The 27,074-nt window shown below is 37.3% G+C and overlaps 1 protein-coding gene across 1 annotated transcript; it reads right to left on the reverse strand.

The window, feature by feature from the left end:
* Positions 1-9,061: 9,061 nt before the first annotated feature.
* Positions 9,062-10,027, reverse strand: LOC101633143 (olfactory receptor 14J1). The gene has a single exon (XM_004694758.2). It carries the CDS (start codon positions 10,025-10,027, stop codon positions 9,062-9,064), a length of 966 nt encoding a protein of 321 aa, XP_004694815.1.
* Between the last annotated feature and the right edge of the window lie 17,047 nt (positions 10,028-27,074).

Genomic DNA, 27,074 nt, shown 5'->3' on the forward strand with positions numbered 1-27,074 from the left:
TCTAGAGTATTAAAGAGAACAAGTTTTTTAAGGAACTTTAAAAAGAGGCTATTAATGGCCCTCCCTGGTGGTGCAATGGGTTAGGATGCCAGCACTGCAAGCTAGTTGCAGCCGCCTCAGTGTGAGTTCGATGCCTGGCCCCGGAGGTGACCACATGGCCCAGCAGACCTCTCCTGACCCTCCCGCTGCTCCCCTCAGCAGTGTACTTAGTCAATTTGACTGTTCTGCTCCCCACTCTGTCTCTGGTGAATCCTCTCATCCTCCGCGTCTCTGGCCTGTACCCCAGTTCTCTATGAATAAATAAATAAATCTTTAAAAAGGCCATTAATTATAAATGCATTTAAAAAATGTACTCACTAATTCAGAGCATAGTCCCAAGGACTATAATTGTACATATTTGGGACAAATACGTGCTTTCACATGTCATCAGCAAAAATCAATCAGGCTAAAAAATTCTTCCCTTATAATAACTACATATTCTAAAATTTTTTATCATTTGTATATGTTAATCATGGAGGTAAAGTATATTAAGTCATTCTTAGTGATTAATGTATTAATTTATCTTCTAAAAATGATACTTATCAGAACTCATCTAAAAAAGGAATTAAAACCAAGGGAAGGATGAGGTAGAGGTTTAGGGCATTTAATGACAGCGTGAAGTCACTAAAATATCCCTCAAAATAGTGAAAAAGAACAATAATAGTAACATGAGGATAGAAAAGCCCCCTCTAAAGATCAAACCAGACAATATACATTTTTATCTAATTATAAATAAATGACCTTGCAATCATATACATACATATTCATATATATATAATTACAAGGATATATAACTGCCTCAATTTATCTTTCGTGGCTAACTTTAATATGCTTAGCTACCACCTCAAATACTACTTTGTCTATCAAAAGAATAACATACTGTGAAACCCACATCATTCTTCCCTTTCACGTGAACTGCTTGTTGCTACCTTACACTATGTGGCCCAATAAGAATTTTCACTGTGTTTTTACTACTCTCCACAACTCTACCCAAAACAATATCTCAACAGGATAAAATTATAGCCTCCAAGACAATATGCTCACCTTAGAGTTCTATTTCACTATGGCACAAAACTAACATCATCAGGACAAACATTGCTTTGAACTAGAATCCCAATTTACCAGTAAAGATTAAAATCGTATGCATGATGGGCCTTCTCTGGTGGTGCAGTGGGTTAAAGCACAGCACTAGGAAGCTCGCTGCAGCTGCTTCAGCATGCTCGATCTGTGTCAGGGGGTGAACCACATGGCGCAACAGAACTCTCCTGTCTCACCCATTCAGCAATGTACTTTGTCAATTTGCCTTTTCTGCCCCCCATTCTGTCTCTGGTGGTTCCTCTCACCCCCCTGTATCTCTGTCCTGTACCCCAGTTCTGTATGCATAAATAAACAAATCTTTAAAAAATATAATCACATGCATGATATAGATATAAAATCAAGGTAGCAATGGAAGTGGCTAAGTTAAAAGAGATTTTTCCAGATTTAATTTTTGCATATTGAAAATATCATTTTACATGTAAAAGAATTTTAAGCCACAAGGTTCAAACTGTTGTTACCTTGAAATGATAAGACAGTGCCTCAAGCCCATGTACCTGTTGTGGGTACTGTTATTTGAGGTGAAGATCCCTGAAGATTGTTAAATCAGGAGAGACTGGAAAAGGACACAGGACACTGTTATGAAAAGATCCCAAGGACAAAGTTCTCCCAATATGCCAATTAATATCAGGCTCTGTAGTATCCAAAGAGCTGTCTCAGGAGATCATTTTGAAAGATATTCATTTGCCTCTATGATCATTCAGTATTGTTTACATCTGCACCAATCATAAAGATATTTAACCTGTACCCTCAGAGTTTCCCAACAGGGAGTTGTTTTCTCATTCTGCCACATTCATGTTAAATTCCCACTCTCAATATATTATGTATTAGGTATATAAGTACATATGATGTAAATAAATAACTTCAAATTCTTTTTATTTTTGTTAAGTTTTCTCTCACCTTGTTGTTTTGTTTCATTTACATTTCAAAACTGTAGGATGGTGCATATTAAAAGGGCCTTCTACCTCAATACTTAACGACCTTCAATTGTTGCTGAAGATAAATGTCCAGATATGTTGCGTAATGACTTCAACCCTGATTTTTCATAATTTCAAATGCATTTCTGAAGTATCTTCTTTTCTTTTCATTTCTCTCATCTCCATAACAACCAAATTACTGTATCTCTCTATCCTGTGTCTTAAATATTTCTAAATCAATTTTTTTTTTTGCTTCTAACTTCTAAAGTAAACTAGAGGAAGTTTCATTTAATTCATCCTTGACACCTACAAACGTTCTATATCTGTATCATCCTCTATTCTTTTCTTCAGGTTTTCATAAAAAAGTGATTCTCTCTTGATACTTCTTTCAAGTTTTTTAGCCCAGATAAAAAGTTACATGCAGTCAGGTTTCAGGCATGTGATAATGATGGAGGAAAAACAATTGCTTAAGTGCAAGAATGAATGGCAATAAAAACTTAGCTAAGACCTATAATGAGTAGTAAACAACAATGGTGATTTTGAATATTTCACAGTACATGAACCAAGTGAAATAACTTAGATTCAGTTAATAAATTTCTATGTAGTAAACCTGAGCACTGTAAAATATTCAATATCTTTAAGAGAATCTATTTTTATGAAGCTCTACTGATTTATTAAAATTGTATAAAAAGTAAGCAATTCACAATACATATAGCATGGTGAAATACTACAGTGAACACATCTTGATCAAGAAACAAAATATAGGACATATTCTAGGTTAATTCTTAAGTCTCTGTACGTACACAATTTCTTTAAAAATTTTATGCTGAAACATTGTTGTACAAAATTGTATATGATTCAGAGTTGTAGGTCCACACCTCTTCAGATGTCTGTTACCACACCAAACCCACTGCTGTGGACTCAAAGTCCTCCACTACAGACTATTGTCTCCCCAACCCCTGTCCTAGCCTCCTTTCCCACTTCTCCAGTAGCTTCAATTTCACAGCCAGACTTGAATTATTTTTCACTGAGGTAACTTGTGTTTACAACTTGGTGTTTTAGAAATATAGAAACTACCCTTTCAGGTGTTGGTGCTATACTACAACCACCACCTAGACACCCATAGCCCACTCCCATAGTTACGTACTCTCTCCCTTCTTTGTTTTCACCCCTCACTATCTTCCTTTCTCTGAGTGCTTCGGTTCTATAATTAACTTACAGGGTTATGTTGTTATGTTGACTATCTGACTCTGCTTGGTTTCTCAATAATCCACATATATTTATTAGACAAATTTGATCTATTTGACATTTCCTTACTGGTCATCTGCTGTATCATCTATCCATTCTTGAGTGTGGGTAAATGTTCAACTATTTACCTCACTTTTTCTCTGTTAATTTTTATTTTGTAATTTAGGTGCTGCAGTGTTGGTTCCATAAATATTTACATGTGTACTATATATTTTAAAATATTCATTTGTGCATACAAAAACTGGGGTACCCCACATGGCACAGGTGTATCTAGATGTACTATTCCACTACTTTTTTCATTATATAGTAACCTTTTTTGTCTTTTTTTTTAAACAAAATTCAAGTGTGAAGCTCATTTTTGCTGATATAAATATAGCACCCAGCTTTCATCTGGTTATCATATGTTTAAAATGTCCTTCTTCCCATTTGTTCATGCTCACTCAATACGTATTTTTAAGACTAAAAAGAGTCTGTTTAGGAAACATTGTTGGATGTAATTTTTTTAATCCAGTCATTCTATCTCTTTGTTTTTTTTGTACTTACATGAATTGATTTAATTTTGTAATACTTTTATGAAGGTAATGTTGTTTTAAACACAAGTTAAAGGATTATGTTTGTACCTCTTTATTTATGTGAGCTATTTTTGTTTTCAATGAAGAAATACATATGTTTCAAGTGGTTCTTGAAAAATACAAGGAGTACAGACATTATATTTGTAGCATTTGTTTCATTTTGTCTATTCATTTGTCTTGCTTCATTATATTTGACATATTAGATGCATCATCTGATATCCATTCAAGTCCATCTATGTTGCTACAAATGGCAAGCCTTCATTTTTTTTTTTACTGACTAGTATTCTATTACTTATATTGCACATCTTCCTTATCCACTCATATCTTTGAATACCTAAGTTGTTTCCATAACTTGGATTGGAAAATTTAACCCATTTATATTTAAAGCAGTATTTTCTTCTTCTATCATTTAAAATTTCCCCTCAAGCTTGGTTAAGCACCCTAATCCATAAAATAGTTCGTTGTGCTCTTTCCTCCAACACATTTTCACCATCTCTTTTCCCTTCTGGGTGCCTCATATCTCGGGTCATTTTTCAAGGTTTGTCTTTGGCCCTTTGCTTGGTTTTTCTGTATTCCACATATTAGTGAAATCATCTGATATTTTTACCTTCTGACTTAATATTCTTAGCATAATCCTTTCCATGTTGCTGCAAATGGTATATCTTTTTTCATCACTACATCATATTCCATCATGTATTTTATACCACATCTTCTTGGTCCATTCATCTGTTCTGGGGAATTTAGGTTATTTCCACATACTGGCTATTGTTAATAGTGCTGCAATAAACAGAGGAGTACAGGTTTCCTTTAAAATTGGTGTTTTTATATTTTATTGGGTAGATTATTAGTAGGGAATAGCTGAGTCATATTGCAGGACTATTTTTAGTATTTTAGCGGAGTTCCACACAGCTTTTCATGTGACTGTAACAGTTTACATTCTCACCAGTAGTTTAAGAAGGTTCCTTTCTCTCCACATTCTTGTCAGTAGAGGTTATTTCTGTTTTTAGTATGGGTTATTCTCACAGGTGTGAGGTAGCATATCATAGTGGTTTTGATTTACATTTCCCTTATATTAAGTGATAAGGTGTTTTTTTTTTTCATATGCTTGTTGGATATTTTCATTTATTCCTTAGATAAGTCTATTTAGTGAAAATTAAAAAGCTTCTTTACAGCAAAGGAGATTGTAGTCAATATGAAGAGACACCCTAATGAATGAGATAAAATATTTACACATCTTATATATGATAGGGAACTGAAATAAATGAGTTCACTAAACTCAACAAAACAAATAACCTAGTCTAAAGCAGTTATTTGTTAGTAAGACTTAATATCCCCATATACTAGAAACAATATATGACAAGACACACCTAACATCATACTCAGTGGCGAATATTGAAATCTTTTCCCCTAAGATCAGCATCAAGACAGGGTTTCCTCTGTCATCACATCTATTAAAGATAATATTGGAAGTCATAATGAAAACATTCAGACCAGAAGAAGAAATAGAACTATCAGAACTACAAAAGAAGTAAAATTATCTCTATTTATAGATGATATGGTTTTATGTATAGGAAATTCTAAAGATTCAATCAAAAAAGATGTTAAATCTAATCAATGAATTCACTAAACTTAGAGAATATATTTTTTAACATATAATCATTAGTATTTCTATAAACTAAAAACAAAGTTTCTATAAAGAAAGAAACACTCATTTATAGTAGAATCAAAACAATAAAATACCAAAAATAATTTACACATTAAATTTAATACTTATCAATGTCCTGATGGCAATTTTTACAGATTAAAAAAAAATACTAAAATTTTGTACTAAAGCTTTTGAATAGCCGAAGAAATCCAGAGAAAGAAGAACATTTAACATATCAATTCCTGATTTCAAAGTTTACTATAAAGTATGTATATTAAACATTATGGCAATGATAAAAAGCACAGAAATAGAGTAATGGAACAGAATTTAGAGTAAAAAGATAAATCCAAACCTATACATTCAACATATTTGGCAAAAGAGCCAATATTTAATACTCTAAAGGGAAAACACAGTCTCATTAATAGATGACACAAGGTTAATTGAATATATTCACATATAAATGAAAGGAAAATGAACTATAGGACTCACAAGTTATTGACCTAAATTGATCAAAGACAATGCCAAATCTGAAGCCATGAACTCCTGAAATAATACAAAGGAGTAAACTCCTTGAATGAATCTTATTAGTGATTTTTTCAAGTAACACATAATAGCAATAAAATTAAAAAATAAACAAAGGGGACTGAATCAAACTAAAATACTTCAACTCAGCAAATGTGACCATCAACAAAGCCTATTCAATTGGGAAAATGTTTGTACACTATCTTATAAGTTTAATATCCAAACTAAAGAATCCATGTAACTCAACAACAAACAGCCTGATTTAAAAATGGACAATCTACCCAAATAGACATTTCTCCAAATAAAATGTACAAAATGCCAACAGGTACATGAAAGATGCTTAATGTTACTTAGAGAAGTGCAAATCAAAAACACAATTAGATAATATATCATTATAAAAAAAAGCAAGAGATAAACGCTGACATGGACATGGAGACTTAGTTACATTTGTACATTGTCAGTGGGAGGATGAATTGACACAGTCATTATGGAAAACAGTATAGAAAATCCTCAAAACATAATAATATGTCAAATTATCCAGCAATTTCAGTATTTATCTAAAAGAAATGAAAACATTAACAGGATATTGCAACATGTTTATAGTAGAATTAACTTACAATAACCAATACATGAAAAAAACCTAAGATTTTATTAAAGAATGAATGTGTATGTATCAAAATTCTCTTTTATCTATCCAATGAAATATTATTCAGCAATTAAAATGAGGAAATTCCACCATTTGTGGTCAAATTCAGGGACTTTTTGTTGAGTGAATTAAGTTAGTGAACAACAAATACTGTCTGACCTAAATTATATGTGGAAGCTAAAATTAAAAAAAAAAAAACTCATAGAGAAATTGAGGGAAGGTAGTCAAAAAGTAGAAACTTGCAGTTATAAAATATATATGTACTTCAGTAATGTATACCATGATGACTATAGCTAACACTGCTGTATAATATATAGGAAAAAAATTTAAGAATATATCAGAGTTCTCATCAGAACATATTTTTTCCTTCTTTTTCTATCAATATAACAAGATGGATGTTAGCAGAACCTATTGTGATCATTTCACAATATATGAATCAAATCACCAAGGCACATACTTTAGATTTATACAATGTATGTATGTATGTCAATTATTTCTTGAGTGAAATGGATATTCTCACTCAAATTAACATGCAATTTCTCTATGTTAATAATCTTAGTTTAGTCATATTTCTTTTACTTCCCATAAAAATTTTAAAATTCTCTCTGATATAAAAACACTCCTTTTAATTAAATTTTAGTGTTAATGCATTCTATGGATGTTTCTATTTCACGGTCTAAGGGGGTGTCCAAAGTGTTTCAATGATACATTAAAAATAATGTAGGCAGGCCCTCCTTGGTGGTGCAGCGGGTTGAGGCACAGCACTGAGAATCTAAAGCCGCTTCCGCATGAGTTCGATTCCCGCCTGCCCCGGAGGTGACCACATGGCGTGGCAGACCTCTCCTGACCCGCCCGCTGCTCCCCTCAGCAGTGTACTACGTCGATCTGCCTGTTCTGCTCCCCACTCTGTCTCTGGTGAGGCCTCTCACCACCCCTGAGTCTCTGGCCTGTACCCCAGTTCTGTATGCACAAATAAATAAATCTTTTTAAAAAAAATAATGTAGGCATAAGAGAATGAAGAAAGGGTAATTCTATTGGGCATGGAACCTAAGAAATTAAATATACATGAATAATTATGTGACTATAATAAAATGTTCATTAAAATATAAATTAGATTAATGACAAAATTAATATTCTAAATAGAATACATATTAAATATAGCATACAATCATACATATAGAACTAGAAACATGCTTATGACATAATTTTTTAACAAAAGATTTCATTGAGTCTTATGTACAGTGATATTGCAAAACTAATATCTAAAATGTTGTTTGAAAATAACTATTAAAATTATTTATTCATTCATTAATACTCATTATATTCATTAATAGCATAACATTAGTTATAATGGATTTTTCTTTGCTTATTTCCACTTTTGATTTTTTTTACAAATTATATGCGATCAATTTAAATAAATATATATACACTTAAGTTTTCATATAAAGAGGAAAAGCTGTTATTTATGGTTCAAGACAGCAACTGCTGGTTTCAGCAATGCCAGGTTTATAGTAAAAGTGAAATATATTTCCTTTAACAAAAAAAGTATTCATGTGTGTATACTATTATAGACAAAAAAATTAAAACCATATAAAATATTCTCCCAATATTCAGCAGTTTCTCATTCTGAAAGTGTAATTTGAGTTACTTAAAATTGAGAAAACCTGTTCAATAAGGGTCCTCATTGAAAAATATTAAATTATCCCTGAATGAGTTGGAACTTTTTTTTAATTTTTATAGATTATATACATGCAAACAATCTCATTGGGAAATAAAGTATTTGCAATAAGTTGAGGCAAATAAGAGTTGAGTGAGATAAATACTAACTGGAATCACAGTTTTACTACTTTCTATTTGAGATCTCAACAAAGCTTCTCTCAACTTCAGCGTACTCATTGGTAGAATGGAGACAATGTGGACTAGCTTGAAGATTTAGTTGACAAAATTAAAATGCTGTATAATGTATCTCACATGTATGAAAAGCTGAATGTAAATGTTATTTTAATACTTAAAAAGAAGGGAAAACTAATCTGGATATTTAATAGACATGAAAAAAACCTGGGAACTACATGCATATACCATGCATCCACTATATCATAAACACAATCATTCTCCAGAAGATAGTCTGACTTTATCTTTTAGAAACAACATTAAATTATGCTAACCAGGCTTCAAACTAAAAGCCTCTCCTCTTGATTTCAGAAAAACTCCTAGAAGATGCCTTAAACTAAAACTTGAACTAGAGAAAGGAATGCCAATATGCATATATTTTGAGATTATAGAATATAGAAAAGTTGGCAGGGAATTCTGAAAAAAATCAGATTTATTCCCTTATAATCTGAAACATAATAGCAATACCTTCTACTTCTATAGTTATTTAGAGTTTAAAAATAGCTTTTAAATATATTTTTCTCTGAGCAAATTCTTCCTTTGACAGAAGTTTCCTCAAAGCTGCCTTCATGGCTTCATTTCGTAAACTGTAGATCACTGGATTGAGTGTTGGAGGTATCACAGTGTAGACTATGGAAAACATGAGGTCCATAGGTGACTGGGAACTAGAAGGGGGCCTGAGGAACTCAAAGCCTGCAGCTGATAGGAAGAAGGTGACTACAAATAGGTGTGGTAGGCAGGTAGAGAAGACTTTAGTCCGGCCCTCAGATGTTGGGATTCTCAGCACTGTAGAGAATATACGAATGTAAGAAAGCACAATGGAAATTAAACAGACAAATGCTGTCGAGGTTGTGAATGCAGCTATGGCAAGCTCATTAATGAATTCATAAGAACATGCTAGTTTCAGCATCTGAGGAACATCACAGAAGAACTGGTGAATGACTCTCTCCCCACAGAGAGGTACAGAAAAGTTAGCAGCTGTGTGCATGAGCCCAGAGAGGCCCCCAGCAACCCACACAGCAATTACTGCATGCTTACAAGCATAGGGATCCATTATGATCTCATATCGCAGTGGTTGACAGATAGCTACATACCGGTCATATGACATCACTGTGAGGATGGCCACTTCCGATGAGGCTAGAGCTATGAAGAAGAAAACTTGAAGTATACACTGACTGAGGGAAATGTATTGACTGTTCATAAGTGAGTTGGCAATGGACTGAGGTACGGTAACAGAGATAAAACAGAGATCCAAAAGAGAGAGGTGCTTCAAGAAATAATACATGGGGGAATGGAGGCGATGGTCCAAGGAAGTTATGGTAATAATGAGGATGTTTCCAGTTAAAGCCAGTAGGTACGTCACCAAAAACAGGAGGGCATGTAACATCTGGAGTTTGCGGTCATCAGAAAACCCCATGAGGAAGAATCCACTCATTGAGGTTAAGTTGGCCATGGTTGAAAATAGCAAGTATGACCCTGTTCAGGAAGTCAAAGAAGAGTAAGAAAGTTACACAATGTATTCAACATAAGAGAACTGAAATCAGAGTGGATTTATCCCCATATTAATTAGTTAACATTTAATTCTGAAAAAAGGCTTTCGGCATTTTTCAGGAACATAGAACCCCTAAAATCTGATTAACAATTTTATATAAGGTTTTAAACAGTCACAATAATGTTCTGGAACACTAATTAATTGAAGATATAGTTGGAGTTGGGTTATTAACCTTCAATTTTTCACACAGAAGGTGAAATCCAATTTCTGTAGGAAAATGGATTTATATTTAGCTTAATATAGTTGGTTATATTAATTCATTTAAATACTTAAAGAATCCCTTCACCATAACATTAAACAGAGCAAGATTTATCTCTGTTTCAAGTTGTGTTTATTGCCTGATAAAGGCAAAAACTAAAGATAAATGGGCAAGATCCATTTTATCTTTCTGGCATTAACTATTCCAAATTAATTAAACTTCCCTATATCTAAAACGTTGCTGTTTTTCTTCATGAGGTGTATATTAGTGTTATAGTACCTAAAAAGAATATTTAGTGTTTCTTAAATTTTTTAGGTGAGCTAAGAGTGTGACATAATTCAGGGCTGTCTTTTAAATTTTAGATATTTAAAAATTGATACACATAGAGAAATGCCAAATATACGTAACTGATGATGGTGCATTTGCCAGCTCACTAATGTAGAAATGACAACAAAATTTGTAACTAAGTGATCATAAGGCGTAAAATAATCAAAATAAAATCCAGAAAATGAATGGCATGTGTGCAGAGCCACAAATGTTATAGGTTGGTCTCTTCAGAAGAACAATCACATTTTTTGTAAAAGATGAAGAAGTTTCACTCACCAAAGTTGAACTTAGTCAGTAGAAACAAGTTTCATTTAATTCAAATTGGTCCTCTTTGCTCTAGAACTTAGCCAGTAGCTTAATCTGGATGTTTCTCAGGTAGGAAAGAACTAAGAGTTTTTCATGGAAGATTGAACAGGGAACATAGATCCATGGACATTTCAATTTAACAGTAAGCCCATGATACTTGAAATGGAGCCAGCGCTGCCTAGGCACTAGGGAACAAACCGGTTCAGCATGTTTAGTAATTCAGGCAAAGCATTGGACTTCATGGAGCTCTCCCTCAAGGAATTGCCTCAGTGGAAAGTGGTTAATTATCACCTTGGTTTAACTGATCTTATAGTCTACACATGCCAGGGAGATAAAAATATATATTTTACAAAAATATATATATATTTTCTATGGTTTAGATACAGACTTAATTTTCTCTGAATTTTTTTCATCTACTCACAAATGCAGATAAAAATCATACTTGTTTTGTATGAATCTCATATAGAAAAGGAAAGAGTAGTTACTTATATAAAATCAAACATTACAGAATCAAAGAATCCTAAAGTAATATTTATAGACCACTTAGTCCATGCATTATTCAAACACTATTTTCTAAAGTAGCACTGAAACTGATAACCCAACCCCTATTTCAGCAACACTGGAGATAAGCAATTTTCAATAAAAGATGAAAGCCTTAAGTTGTCAAACGCCTATGGTTTGGAGAATGGCATTTTTAATTGTATGGAAACATAATATGAAATCTATGTTCTTAACAGTGAAATACATTTGAGAACTAATTTAAAATCTTTAGTCTCCAGGTGGCTCCATCGCGCAATGGATAGCGCATTGGACTTCTAAAATCTTTAGTCTCCTCATAAATATAAAAACTTGATAAATATCAAAATGTTCACAGCACGAAGGACTGCAGGGATGGACTGTGGGTGCTTTGGCAGTGGGAGTGGTGTAGTAACAACACCTGAATGTGGACTTCTGTTCCTCTACAACACAAATAATGATGTAAATCAATGCTTTAAAAAAAAAATGAATGAATAAAAATGCCTGGCATACCAAAATTCCAGAGGTAGCTTGTAACCAGAACTGTAACCTCAGGAGTAAGGATACTTCAGGTAGGTGCTTCCTTAGTTTTCCTCCAGGCTCCTCACTTGCTCCACCCTGCTGAAAGCTCCGTGGACCAGAGTGGGGCTTCCAGCATTGTAGGAGTAGAGTGTAGGACAGTTGTAGAGGAATCATCATATGTATTCTCAGGGATCCCAAATGCACACAACTGAAGACACCTTCTCTGGCGCAGCTTAGGTTCTTCACTGAAGGACTCTCACACTGACATTTTTCTTTAAGGAGTGAGCATGGCTGACTTTCTGTAGTTGTGTGCAGGATAAGGGGCTGGACTACTCTTGCAATGTGCTAATGCTTGTGATTCCTGGTTTTCATTTAGTATTCCACAATTACTATTGAATTGGAGGTAACCAGTGCTGACCAACATCTGCCCCAACTCAGTTTCTTCAGACAAATCTCTGAGGGGAAGGGAGCTATGAATACCTGATGGGTGAGTGCTAGAAGAAGGGAGGACTTAATGTTCCCTGTTTAGAGTCCAACAATATGATGTTCAGTTTTCAAATCTGCTCTTACTTTCCATGGATGGGGACCCTTGTCTTGAGTGTGTCCTTGCACTTAGAGACACACAGGCACATGCATTTGTCCAGCCCCCTTCTCTGGGATGTTATTTATTGCAGCTCCAGAGCGATGTCAGTTTATTGCTTCAAATTAGCATGGATAGTTTAATTATTTTCCTTGTTTGGAGTGAATTTTAATAGAAAAGGGGTTGAAAGTAACTTCTTCCTCTATTTTCACCATTCTACTTAAAGTATGCTATCAGAAATAAAGTTGTCTTTAAATATTTACCTAAAAAATTACTTTCCAAAGTAATCACCATTATAACTGACTTTTTTTTTTTTTATTTGTACATACAAGAGCTAGGGAATAGGCCAGAGGTAGAGGGGGGAAGGGCTGAAAGAGTCACCAGAGACAGAGTGGGGAGCAGAATAGGCAGATCTACTGGGAATACACTGCTGAGGGGGCAGCAGGAGAGACAGGAGAGGTCTTCTGTGCCATGTGGTTCAGCTTCCTGGCCAGGAATAGATCAAACTTGTGCTACAGTGGCTGCTGATAGCTTCATAGTGCTGAGACTCCCTTGTACCACCAGGGAGGCATGAGTGATTTTTTTTGGGGGGGGTGGGGGGGGCTTCAGTGGCTATGATTCAAGTGAAGATTTTTAAGTATTCTTTCAAAGTTCTCAACATTAAGTCATAAAATTTCAATTTTTGGCAGACTGTGATGTTATCTAAGTATAAAGTAAAAAAAAAAAAAGGGAGAAAAAGAAGAAGAGATTCTGCTTTGAATAGACCTGTAGTTTCTGCAGGGGAAACAAGCACAGATAGAAAATAAGGACAAAGGGTCAAACCCAAAGGTTCGAACTTGAAAGCAGTCTATAGAATTGAGACATTCAAAGGAAGAGGTGAAGAGGGTGGCCCAAGCACAAAGTGGAGAGGAAGCAAAATGAACTTAAATCATGGGGGCATTATGGTATCATTTCTGCAAGAAGGCTTTCTCTATTTTCAAAATGCAAACAACAATATAACCCCATGTTACTTTGAGTTCAGTAACTGTTTGGACTCAGTTTATTCTTCTCAGAGCAAAGCTGGGAGATTCCTTTGATGTCATCTTTGCAATGTCCCAATTCAGAAAAATTATGCTTACTGAAGTTAACAGAAAAGTGACTGGAATACAAAGACAGAGGAAATATAAAATCATAGAAACAAAGAATGTAATAGTTGAAATTAAAAATACAATAGGTGATTCACAAGTAGTTTCAATAAGGCTGAGGAAGGAATTAGTGAGATGGAAGAGAAGATTACTATCTAAAAAGATCAACAAAAAGTTAAAATAAGGAATAAAAATAAAAATAACATAGGAAAGTTACAAAGTAGGATCAAGAGGAACAACATTTGCATCATAGAAATTCCAGAATATAATAGAAAAGGACAGAAATCCTACCTTAAGAAATAATAGCTGAGAAATCCCCTCAAATTGGGGTAGGAAATAAATATCCAGATACAGAAAGCTCAGGGTTTCAAATAAAATAATCCCAAACATATGCATAACAAGAAACTATTATTAAAATGACAAAATTAAAGATGAAAAATCCTTAAAGCAATCTTTGAAAGTCAGAAAGTCACATATAAGAGAACCCCAAGAAGACTATCAGCAGATTTCTCAGCAGAAATCTTAACCAGCCAAAAGAAATTTATTGATTGATTAAATGCAACACCAATAAAAATTCTAATGGTGGGCCCTCCCTGGTGGCGCAGCGGGTTAAAGCACAGCACTAAGAGGCTAAAGCCACTTCTGCATGAGTTCGATTCCCGCCTGCCCTGGAGGTGACCACATGGTGTGGCAGACCTCTCCTGACCTGCCCACTGCTCCCCTCAGCAGTGTACTTCGTTGATCTGCCTGTTCTGCTCCCCACTCTGTCTCTGGTGAAGCCTCTCACCGCCCCGGAGCCTCTGGCCTGTACCCCAGTTCTGTATGAATAAATAAACAAATCTTTAAAAAAAAATTTAATGGCATTATTCAAAGAAATAGGGCAAGAATTACCAAAATTCATATGTATCCTGAATAGTAAAAGCAGTCTTGACAAAAAAGAAAATGAGTGGAGGTATCACAATTACAGACCTCAAGCTATATTATAAAGCCATAATAAATAGAATGGTCTGGCACTGGAACTAAAACAGATACACAAAATAACTGAATAGAATTGAGAGCCCAGAAATAAAGCCACATCTATATGGAAAGTTAATCTCTCAAAGGAATTGAAAACAAACACTAGAATTAGGGCTGCCTCTTTAAAATGTTGCAGGGAAAACTGTACAACTACATGCAAAATGAAAATAGATCACAAGCTCAAGCCATATACACCAATCAACTCAAACCAGGTTAAACACTTGCAGAATAGCCTGAAACCATAAATTACATAGACAAAAACAGGCAAAACATTTCATGACATAAGCTTTGCCTTTATTCTCAACATCAAAGAGAACAAAAGAACACAATCAGCTTGGACTACATCAAACTAAAATATTTCTGTCCAGTGAAAGAAACAATAACTAAAATTAAAAACAAAACCCTACTGAATAGAAGAAAACATTTTCATATCATATATCTGATAAAGGACTGCTATCAAATATATATATATATATATATATATATATATATATACACACACACACAGAGTGCACAAAATTTTACAAAATCAAAACAATAACCCAATCAAAAAATGAGAAAAAGAACTACATATATTTTTCCAAAGAAGCATTCAAACTACCAGCAGGCACATTAAAAGGAAAAAAATGTTCACAATCACTTATTATTGGAGAAATGCAAATCAAGACCTCAATGAGATATCATCTCACACCTGTGAGACTGGCACATATTGAAAAGACCAGAAACAACAAATGCTGGTGAGAATGTGGAGAAAAGGTAACTCTTCTACACTGTTGGTGAAATGCAAACTTGTCCAGCTATGGAAATGTCTCAAAACATTAAAAATTGTCTGCCATTTGGCCCAGTAATTCTACTCCTAGGCATCTATCCCAAAATGTTAAAAACCATGATTCTAAAAGGAAACATACACTCCTGTGTCTGTTGCAGTACTATTTACTATTGGTAAGCTATGGAAACAGCTGAAGTGCGCCAGGACACGAGTAGATCTAGAAGATGTAACATATATAAAATTGGAATTCTATTCAGTGTTCAAACAAGATAAACTAATGCTATTTGTGGCAACACGGAAGGAGCTTGAAGGAATACTGTTAAGTGAAATAAGTCAAAAGGAGAAAGATAAATACCAGATGGCCTCACTAATATGTGTAATATAAAGTAACTACATTAATAGTCAGATAAGAATGTGTTGAAAAACTAACCCTTCATAGTTGACGACAGGTCCATGGATGGGTGGGGCAGGGTTGAATCAAGGAAAGATGGAAGCACAATTGTCTATGGTGGTAGAATATGGGTGAGCTGTGGTGGGTGCACTATAATGCTAATACCTGATAGGGCACCCTAATATTACCTCAGTTAGAAACAAACAAAAAAAAAAAAAAGAGAGAGAGAGAGAGAGTGAGCAAGAGAGAGAAAGCCCTGACTGGGATTTTGGAATTATACTCCATAAACTATATGTGCTTTACAAGGATTTTACAATTTTCCCTACCAGATTTATAATTTCCATTATATCTCAAAATATTTTTTTTTTTGCAAATTTGAGAAGTAACAATTGCATAACTTACTAACTTTTCATTATTTGGTATAATCTTTCATTTTTATAACAGGGAATTCACAGAGCATTTTCAGTTTGTTCCCTCAAATTAAAGAGAAACTCTTAATGTGAACATCTAACAATTAGTTGAAAGTCCTGACCTCTGTAATTCAGTCACTTTAAGTAAGATGGGGTTACTGGGGAAGAATAAATAAACCCAGTTCTCCTTTAGCCACTGAGTTAGGCCATGAATCTCTTGTGGGAAGGGAACAGTGGTATTTGCTATCACACCTCATTCACCACCAAAAATACATAAATAAAAAAATTAAAAATTTAAAAGAGAACAATTATTTTTGTTTCCAATAATTAGAATTCTTTTTACCGAACAAAATTTACACTGTCTTGAGTTTTTCTGTGTACTAGATTATCTGTTGAATGTTCACCTCACTACCTGAATTTCAGTTTATTTGTTTTTATTGGAAGAAATTATTGAGAAAGATTGCAATTTGTGTTTTAGATGCAGGACCATATGTAAAAACATTAATTTTATCAATTTGAATTAATCTAATTTTCAATTAGATATCTATAATTAAATATTCAAATATTCTCTGAAAAGGGAAGATATGCAATAGATTAATATCAATGACACAAAGCAAAACTACTTACTATTATCTTTCTAAATTCTTAATTTTACTTTCTTTATGGAAGTACAAATATGAATTTTTTTTGAATATTTATTTATTCATATAGAACTGGGGTACAGGCCAGAGATGCAGAGGGTGAGAGGATTCACCAGGGACAGAGTGGGGAGCAGAAAAGGCAGATGACGAAGTATACTGCAGAGGGGAACAGCAGGCGTGTCTGGAGAGATCTACCTCGCCACGTGGATCACCTCCAGGGCAGATGGGAATCGAACTCATGCGGAAGTAGCTTAAGCTGCCCTTTAACCCGCTGCGCCACCAGGGAGGGCCCAAATATGAATTTTTTAAAAACACTTTACATTTGGCTTATTAATATCTTCATTATAAACTATCATGTTAATATTTAGTTTTCATACCATTTTTAGTGAAATATAGAAAAATATAGCATATGGTTTTCATCTATTTTATAAAATAATCTTTGCATATTTTTCCATTACAAAACATTTAAATATGTAGACATTGCAAAAATACTACCAGAATTTACCCCACAGTACACATAACCATTACTTTGGATCTGAATCTCTTTTAAAATGTGAACAATTCTTTAACATTGCTTCCCAAATTAACTACTACCCTGAATTTGATGTTAACCTCCCAACCACAATTAGTGTTTTATCATATAGTATATGCTTATAATTGACATGTAATAAACAATAAAATAATTTTAGCTAAATTTAAAAAATTATTAAAATGTATATATTTTTATTTTTTTTCTAACCATACATGTGTATTCTGATTTTTAAAGGAATTATACTCCATAACCACCGATATGATAAATAACACTGTTTTTGAAGACTGTGGAACAAGTAATTTACTAATTACTATTTCCAATATTATTTTCTATAGAATATGCAAGACTGTACATTTTTGTTTTGTGCCCATAATCAAGAGTTTCTTTTATATGCTTATTTTAGAATTTTGGAATATAAATTTTGAATAATTGCAAATGTTCTGAATTTTTAAATGTTCTTTTGCATGACCAAATTTCCAAAGTTATTTATTGATTTAGACTTGACATAAAATATTCTTTTATTTGCTCTACAAGTAACCATGGCTTTTTGGAATACTTTATATTTCTCTTTGAAATGCAAATTAACTCATTATGTTCCTTTTATGTTGATTTATAGTCAGTGTAATACCTATCCATGTTTGAATGGAATTATTCAAAGAAAATATTGCTTAAGTTTATATGGAACCAAAAGATGTCCCAAATAGTTACAGCATACATGAGAAAGAAGAATTGAGGTAATATGATCCCAAGCTTCAAACTATATTACAAGGCTACAGTAAAAAAAGCAGCATGACATTAGAGTAAAAATATACACAGATACCAATGGGAACCTGCACTTAGATGGGCAGTTAATTTGCACTAACAGAGCCAAAGTAAACACTGGAGAAAGGAGTTTCTTCAACATATCGTACTGGGGAAACTGGGCACCCACATGTTATGGTCCTATTCAGACATTCTGCTATCAGTTCATGAATACCATTGGTGAATAATGATTATATGTTTTTAATATTGAGTATTATCACCATCAATACAACTTCTGTTTATATCTGGCAATTATGCACAATACTTTCAACCTTCTCATAGTCCCTCATTGTTTACTTCATTTTCCTTTGGTCCATGTTCATCTTGTGGCAAATCAACCCTTTCCTTTAGGACATGAATAACTGTCATATGATGAGACATGGAAATATAATGTCCTGTCAAGAAATTATGTGTTGAAATTCAGATAAATGTGAGAACTAGCTCCCCAGCAGACAACCTGACCTAAAGGAAACTGGAGAAAACAGATTAGCATGGATCATTTTTCCTTGTAAAATTTATGCATAAATATCACATGTCAAATAAGCAGGCTTCATTAGCCTACTAGGACCAACATAACAAAATATCACACTGATGGTTTAAACAACAATTTGGTTCCCACAATTCTGATGAGTTCAAGGTGAAGGTAAGTGGGGTTTATTTTATGGAGGAGGCCTTCCTTCCTGGCTTAGAGATGGTTACTCTCTCTAGGTATCCTCCCAAGATCTTTTTCTTTCAGAGAAAGATATATAATATTTAACTATAGATCTAATTAAAAATTAGATTAATTGAAATGGATCAAATTGATGTTTTTACATACAGTCCTGTATGTAAAACACAAATAACAATCTTTCTCAATAATTTCTTCCAATAAAAACAAACTGAAATCAGGTAGCTAGATTCAGGAAAACTCAATGCCATTGTAAACTTTGTCTTTAAGTTAGGTAAAAAAAACTCTCGATTCCAAAACATAAAAATAATTGCTCTTTTTATATTTTAAAATATTCATTTATTTATTGGTGGTGAATATAGTGTGGTAGCAAATACCACTGTTCCTTTTATTACAGGGTGAATTGGGCCTCCTCATCTGCACACACTGAATTTTTTCAGTTATACTGTGGCCCTCCCTGGTGGTGCAGCGGGTTAAAGCACAGCACTAAGAAGCTAAAGCCTCTTCCGCATGAGTTCGATCCCCGCCTGCCCCGGAAGTGACCACATGGTGTGGCAGACCTCTCCTGGCCCGCCCGCTGCTCCCCTCAGCGGTGTGCTTCGTCAATCTGCCTGTTTTGCTCCCCACTCTGTCTCTGGTGAACCCTCTCACCTTCCGCATCTCTGGCCTGTACCCCAGCTCTGTATAAATAAATAAATAAATAACTCTTTAAAAAAAAATTCAGTTATACTGCAGGTGCACACAACAGGGTCAAAATGGGTTTATTTAGAAAAGGGGAAAAGAACACGAAGCACAACTGGAATAACTTACCGGCTCAGCTGACTTGGAGCTCTGGTAACAAACTAACTGAAAGCCCAAGTCATGTGGTCCATAGAACAGTTTTCCGAACAAGAGAACAAGAGACCCAATAGCGCCTTATTTACACCCCTCCCCAAAGTCCCATAATGCCTACTTAGCTCCGCCCTCAGGTCTTCGCAGTTCTCTCCCTGGTACTGCTGGGAGTTGTAGTTTCCAATCACTGGAGTAGCGGATGAATACCAGAAAGCTGGAGTAGGGGGGGGGGGAGGCCACAAGATGGCAGAGTTCCTTTAGGACATCCTTCCCCTTAACACTTTGCCACAAAAGATTCATGGCCTAACTTTAGTGGCTAAAGGAGGACTGAAAGGGATTTATTTTGTGCACCCTCCCACCACTGGCCTCTATGGCCAGTACCTGTGGTCTTGCAACCCTCCGACGATTATGGACAGCTGGTCCCAGAAGGGAGGGCTTAAAAGGAGGTGTCAGTCTGGGTGTGGGGAAGGCAATGGGGCCTGAGAGACAGCAAGGAGCTGCTCAGCAGAGAAGAGTACCCATGGGTTCTTAAGGCGCCCTTCCCCAGGGAGGATGCGTGGGTCACCCCTGCGAATTGTGGAATCAACCTTCACTTTCATGTGTCTCATCCTTCGCATTGCTGTGCTAATTTATTGGAGGCTGCTAGAACTGTAACCTGTGTTTGAAGCCAAAAGACTATTACAGGGGGTGCCCCCTAGAGGGGTTTGCTGGTGAGACAATAGCTCCAGGGAAAAATGCTAGATAGATAGTCCCAGGAAAAAAAATGCTAAAAAGTGTGGTGGAGCGGCTGATAAGTAATGTGGGACTGCAAAAGGACAGAGGCAGTCAGTCTTGATAGCATGTGGAGCTAGGGACCCCACGACACTGATCTTCCAGAAGACTGTTGTGGCCTGTCAGAGACGACGGGGACCTGGAGTGTGGGTCTGCTAATATTAAGCGGCCTTTTAGGACATCATTGTGTTACCTACAGTTCTGCATTCCTAACCAAGGTCAGAAGTGCCTGTCAGTAATAGGTCAATCAGTCATAGGAGCCAAACCTTACTGCCTTTCAAATCAATCAATCGAGAAAGCTTGCTCACCCTGGGAAGGATTTGCATAATGAGGTATGACTAGGAACATCTGGGGAGCTGAGAACCAGTGCATGATAAGGGACTCCAGAAACTGATCACTTGAGAGCCTTGTTGATAAGATTGAAACCCTGAAACCCTGACTGGGGAACTGAGCTGGATCTCAATTCCAATGCTGAGCCATCAAGTAGATGAGAAGCACCTGGAGAGCAGACTCAGTCCCAGATACTATAGATAACAATTCCACCCTTTCCCTTTTCTTGTTTCCTACTTCCTCCTGAAATTGATGCTCTATGATTATTTTATTAATAAAAAAGCCAGAATCTTGCTCTTTGGCTGCAGCGTGCATTATATAGCCTGTCCCATGACTTGTTTCTTTACCAGTGTAGTGTGGCCTTAACAAGTAGCCAGGCGACTAAAACAGTCTGGGGTTTCGCTATCATTGTGGCCTGGCGGGGAAGATGGAGACACAGGAGCCAGGCATCTTACAGAGGTGAGGCCTGGCAAAAAAGGAGAAAACCCAGAGCCTGGAGTCTCGCTGAGATGCATGAGTGTGGCCATTTGCTAGGTCATTTGCTGATATTGCTTTGAGTCTTGCCTGTTTGGCATTGCACTGGGACATCCCAGCTTCTCATGGATTATCTCCTGTTGTGTCTTCTGTTGTTTTCATTGTTCAGAAGCTGACCTGGATACCACATGTCCACAGTGTCTGGACGATGCCACCTTAAACACACAGCCTATTGTCCAGGAGAGGAGCTCTGTGTCCTCAGCAGCAGAAAGACGCCATTTTAATTGATTTTGTGTAAGACTGAGTAACATTAGACATAGCTTTGTGTGAGGTAAAGGCCATTTTTGGCCTCTGTAACTCATTGTATTTCCCTGGTTAAATACAGGGAAATAAATCCTATTGTTATTGTTTCCTGAGCCTGAGTAGTCTTACAATTATGCATGTGGGTGAAGAACTCAGTGACCAGTAAACTATTTAGGCAGAGTCCCCTTGCTGCCCTGTATCAGAACCAGTGGTGAACTTACCCAGCCTGTGATGGATGTACAAAATTACCCCATTCTACAACCCCGATAGGGCTGTATTTCATCCTCAGCACTTGATTGGCACCCATCAGCTTGCTGAATTTTTGATCTGCATGAACTCCAGACTGTCAACTGCAGAGGTCTCAGCTGTAATAGGTTGTTGGCTCCACTGTGAGCCTGCCATGTTGGTCCAGCCTGCCATGTTGGTCCAGCTCTCTGTTGGTCACTACTGCTGGTGTCCAGAGACCCAGGGCTGTATGCTGTAGGGTAAGTCGCTGGTCAGCCTTTTAACACTATTAGCTTCTGTGGCTCTCACCTGCGACCTTGATGGTATTGATGGAAAGGTGCTTGGGAGCGTGGGCCAGGACTGGTGCCACTGATGGTGGACACCTGGAGAGTAGTGTTGTAACAGATGAAGGTTTCATGGACTCCCCCCCACCCCAGATACTGGAATTACTAATGCCATCAATACCAAGGAGAAACAGGCTGGGATGTGAGGGCGGAGCTGAGCAGCCAGGTTGGGATAAAACCGGACATGTGAGCTCTGGGGTTCTGTTGGCCTGGTGGTTAGTGGCTGGTCTCTCTCTCTCCTTGGTCTCATGATCAACGGCTGGTCGTTTGGCTATTGATGAGCTTTCAGTGTGCTTTTGGGGTTCCAAGTCAGCAGAACTGGTAAGATGTTCTAGTTAACTTGAATCTCTCTCTTTCTCTCTCTTTCCTTGGGTTGTTCTTTTTCCTTTCCCCTTTTGTAAATTTATTGATCCTTTTGTGTGTGACTGCAGTACAATTAAATTTTAAGCTCGTGGGTGAAGTCCCACAGACATGCAACCCCGTTCACATTGGGGTGCCTTGAAGTAGTTTGGCACCCAATGTGACTAAGTTACGCCCGTGGTTGACCAGCCCAAGTACCTTACTTATGTTGGTCACCATAAGTGCTTTAGGTGTACAGGACACGTGGCTTCTTTGTTTCAGGTCTTGAGAAATTTGTTTCTTTTTCTCTTTGTGTTCAGCTCTCGCTTGTGTTTAGCACCATGAGTTTGAGCGGTTTTATCCCCAGCTTGGGTTATTTCAGTTTTCTTCCGGCCTTAGTTCTCAGTACCCTTTTGCCTTTGAATATTTCCACCAGTTTTATAAGCATCAATAATCTGATGAAACCCAGTTTATGGCAAATGATTTTGCTTCTGTACACATCCATGGGTGTCTACAAGCCATCTCTACCTTACAATCCGTGCTTCTAGGTGTCTTTTTGCTGTTGTGTGTCAGCATTATTTGCTATAGCTGTGGTTCTATAATAGGCGGATGTTCTACTTCAGCTACTGAGAATATGCAAGACGAAATGCAAGCTCCTCATGAGAGACGGCTACTGCAAATTCAGAGCCTTATGAGGGCACGCCACAGCAAATGCGGGCTCTTACTGCGAGCACGCAGCTGCAAATACAGGCCCTTAACTGGCTATTAACAGTATGGAAAATTAAAATCGTACTGTTTTTGATGCAGCCTTTCACACTATGCAGGACCAGATACAGGTTATGATTACAAAAAATCTTATTGCTTTTGATTCAACTTTTGATAGTATATGAGATGAGGTACTGACTATAAGAGATGGAAAACATACTGCTTTTGATTCTGCTTTTAAAAGTAAGCAAAGGCTGATAAATGATGCCCTACATAAATGGGATATGGCAGAATCCAATGTTATAGACATTCCCTGAGGAGTGCAGGCAGGTGGAGTTGGAAGAGGAGGAGTATCATTTGCTGAACACCCTAAACCCTTCAGGACAAAATCCCTCTCTGCATGACAATGCCACTCCTGTAGAAGCTCCTAAGGCTTCACAGGCTCCACCCACCTCTGGAGAAGAAACTAACATGGCTTCTCCTTCCCATACTAGATGAGTTACCCACTTTGGCAATAAGAATCACCCAAAGTGGGGCAATTCCCTCTTTGGTGAATGCTGGTGGGTGGCTTAAATGAACGTGGCAACTTGCTGGGCACTTTCGGTTACATTATCCTTTCGGTACTGCAGACCTCCTAAATTGGAGGAACTCTGTCTCTCCTTACAGGCGGAATCCTAAGAGGAGGGCGAACTTATTTGTTGCTGTCTTCCTCTCTCACCGTTGTACCTGGGCAGATAACCAGAAAATGCTGCAGACTCTTTTGACTGCGGATGAGCAGCGGATGGTGCTCAAGAGAGCCGAGGAGGAAGCTAATCATCTCCAACAGGATGTAGAATCCCCAGACCAGAGGTGGTTGTCCTGATGGTAGATCCCAATTGGGACCCCAATGAGGGGGAAATGGAAACGTTGGAGCTCTATAAAAAGTGCTTATTGGTAGGGCTGCAGCAGGGTATTCCCAAAAGAATTTCAATAAAATTCTGGACCTTGATCAGAGAGCTAATGAGGATCCATCAGCATTCCTTGAATGGATTGTCCAGATTTATGCCACTCACACAGATTTAAATCCAGATATTCCAGAAAATGCTCGTGTGATCACTATGGCATTCATTATGACTAGAGTCCAAACATCAGGAGAAAGTTAGCAAAGGTGGATGGCATCACAGATGAGTCCATCCCAGTTAGTAGACTTAGCATTTAGAATTTATAACAGAGAAGAAGGCGACCTAAACCTGTGACTGTTTTTGTACAGAGGGGTCATAGAACAGAGTTTCAAGAAAATAGTAACAGAATATCAGGAGGACACCGGAGGCACGAACCCAGGAGGTGTGAGACCTTGGGGAGAAATCCATGTGCTTACTGCAGGGAAGAAGGACATTGGAGTGTGATTGTCCCATATTACAGGGCAACAGGAGATGAAATGATGACAGGAGGCAAGGAAGAAGGCCAGTGGCACCTCAACATGATGCTCCACACGGGGGTTACAGGAGGGAATATAAATAGAGTATAAGGGGCCCAGAACTGAGGAGGGAGGAAAGGAGGCAGATGATGCGCAGAGCAGAGACTCGGGGGGAATACGGACAAGGTAGAAATCAAGATCCGACTACTGAGGAAAGAAGACTCATGGTAGCACACAGGAGAGATTCAGATGAAGAATAGGATCCCAGGGTATCCACTAGATTTAAGATAACCCCCTTGGAGTCCTGGGTAACACTCCATGTGGGGGACAGTCTGACTGATTTCCTGGTGGACACTGGAGTGACATACTCTGTTTTGAACACTAAATTGACTAAAGTGAGCAAACAGATGGTACCAGTCACCAGGATCACAGGAAGGCCACAACAGAAAGCCTACTTGCAACCCCTGGAGTGCCAGCTGGGCACCACTCAATCCAGCACAGCCTCCTGTACATGGAAGAGTGTCCAATTCCTCTACTTCATCATGACCTTTTGAATAAGCTAAATGCACAGATTACATTCTCACTTAGAGATCAGAGGCTTCATCTACAGGTACCTGCAGAACATGCTCTGTGGTTCCAGATGCTACTTACTCAGAATGTTCCCCCAAAAGGGGAAGTGTTACCCTCAGAAATCATCGAAAGAGTAAGTAAATGGGTGTGGGCTGATGGGACCCCAGGACGTGTGAAAAATGCAGAGCCTGTAAAAATAGAGGTAATAGAGGGGAGCAAAACCTCAAAGAGGAAGCAATACCCTTCAAAAGAGGCTTTGAGAGGAATCGAACCAGTACTGAAAAGGTTCAGTCTGTACTCATTGGGCAGTGCCGCTCACTGTATAACACTCCAATTTTACCAGTAAAGAAACCCCATGTTGGCGAGTACCGTTGTGTCCAAGATTTAAAAGCCACTAATGAAATTGTCAAAGATATACATCCAACTGGTCGAATCCCAATACCTTATTAACTGCCATACCAGGTGATTTCGGGTGGCTTTCAGTACTAGACCTTAAGGATGCCTTTTTCTGTATACATATAGATATACGGTGTTAGCTGCTTTTTGCCTATGAATGGCAGGACCCAGTTTTGCTAGACTGTGCTTCCATGGGGGTTTAAGAACTCCCCAACTATTTTTGGGGAAATACTAGCCAGGGATCTAAGGAAAGTTAAATTAAAGGAGGGCATCTTATTACAGTATGTGGATGATTTATTGATTGCAAGTCCAGACTATGAAACTTGTCTGGAAAATACCATAGTGGTATTGAACCACCTGGCAGAATGTGGCTAAAAAGTGTCACCTCAAAAGGCACAAATATGTGAACAACTGTGATATATTGGGGGTTTGAGATTACAAAAGGAAAAGGAAGCTTGATGACAGAAAGAACACCGGTGGTTTCTACCCTTAAAGTCCCCAGCAACTGAAGGCAGCTGCGTGGATTTTGGGGTATGGCTGGGCTTTGCAGGATTTGGATACCTAACTTTGGATTGATAGCAAAGCCCTTATATGATGCTCTCAAAGGCCTAGACTATGAAATTTTGTCCTGGACTCCAGAATGTTAAAGAGCCTTTGATGATATAAACAGTAAGCTGATCTCAGCTCCAGCATTGGGGCTGCCAGATCTCAGAAAACTGTTCAGACTCTGTGTGCATGACTGTGGGGGTTGGCCTAAGTGTGCAAATCCAGAAATGCAACCTGTTGCGTATCTGTCCAAGCAATAGGACCGTATCACTAAGGAGTGGCCTCCATGTTTGCATGCTGTAGCTGCAACCTGTGACATCCTCTTCAGAGAAACTTACATTGGGTCAGCCTATCACCGTGTATGTGTTAACATTGCTAGAGTAAAAGGGTGGACTTTGGTTGACTGCTGGGCAAATGGGAAAATACCAAGCAGCTTTGTTAGACAATCCTAATGTAAAACTGCAGGTTTCCAATTCTTTAAATCCCGCTACACTGCTTCCAAACAACGTAGATGGATCTGAGAATGACAATTTAATCTATAACTTTTTAGAAACCATACAGTGTATGCCAGCCGACTGGATCTGACTGGCAAGCCTCTGACAGATCCAGAGTGGGAACTATTTACAGATGGCAGCAGCTTCATGGACCAAGGCCATTGGTGTGCAAGACACCATAGAAACCAAGGCTCTTCCAGCAGATACATCAGCACAGAAAGCTGAATTGATAGCCCTGACTCGTGCCTTGGAACTGTCTAAAGGTAAGAGAGTCAATATATTTACTGATTCAAAGTACTCTTTTATGATTTTTCCACATTCATGGGGCTACTTGGAAGGAGCAAGGACTCTATACTGCCAGTAACAAAGATGTTAAACACTGATTGGAAATCCTGGCCTTGCTGAGGGCAGTAGCTTTACCA

Source organism: Condylura cristata, unplaced genomic scaffold (assembly GCF_000260355.1).
Source record: "Condylura cristata isolate star-nosed mole 26May11 unplaced genomic scaffold, ConCri1.0 scaffold00046, whole genome shotgun sequence".
NCBI lineage: Eukaryota > Metazoa > Chordata > Mammalia > Eulipotyphla > Talpidae > Condylura > Condylura cristata.

Coding starts and splice junctions, on each gene's coding strand:
- LOC101633143 (XM_004694758.2), bottom strand. CDS start 10,027: ATGGCCAACTTAACCTCAATGAGTGGATTCTTCCTCATGGGGTTTTCT.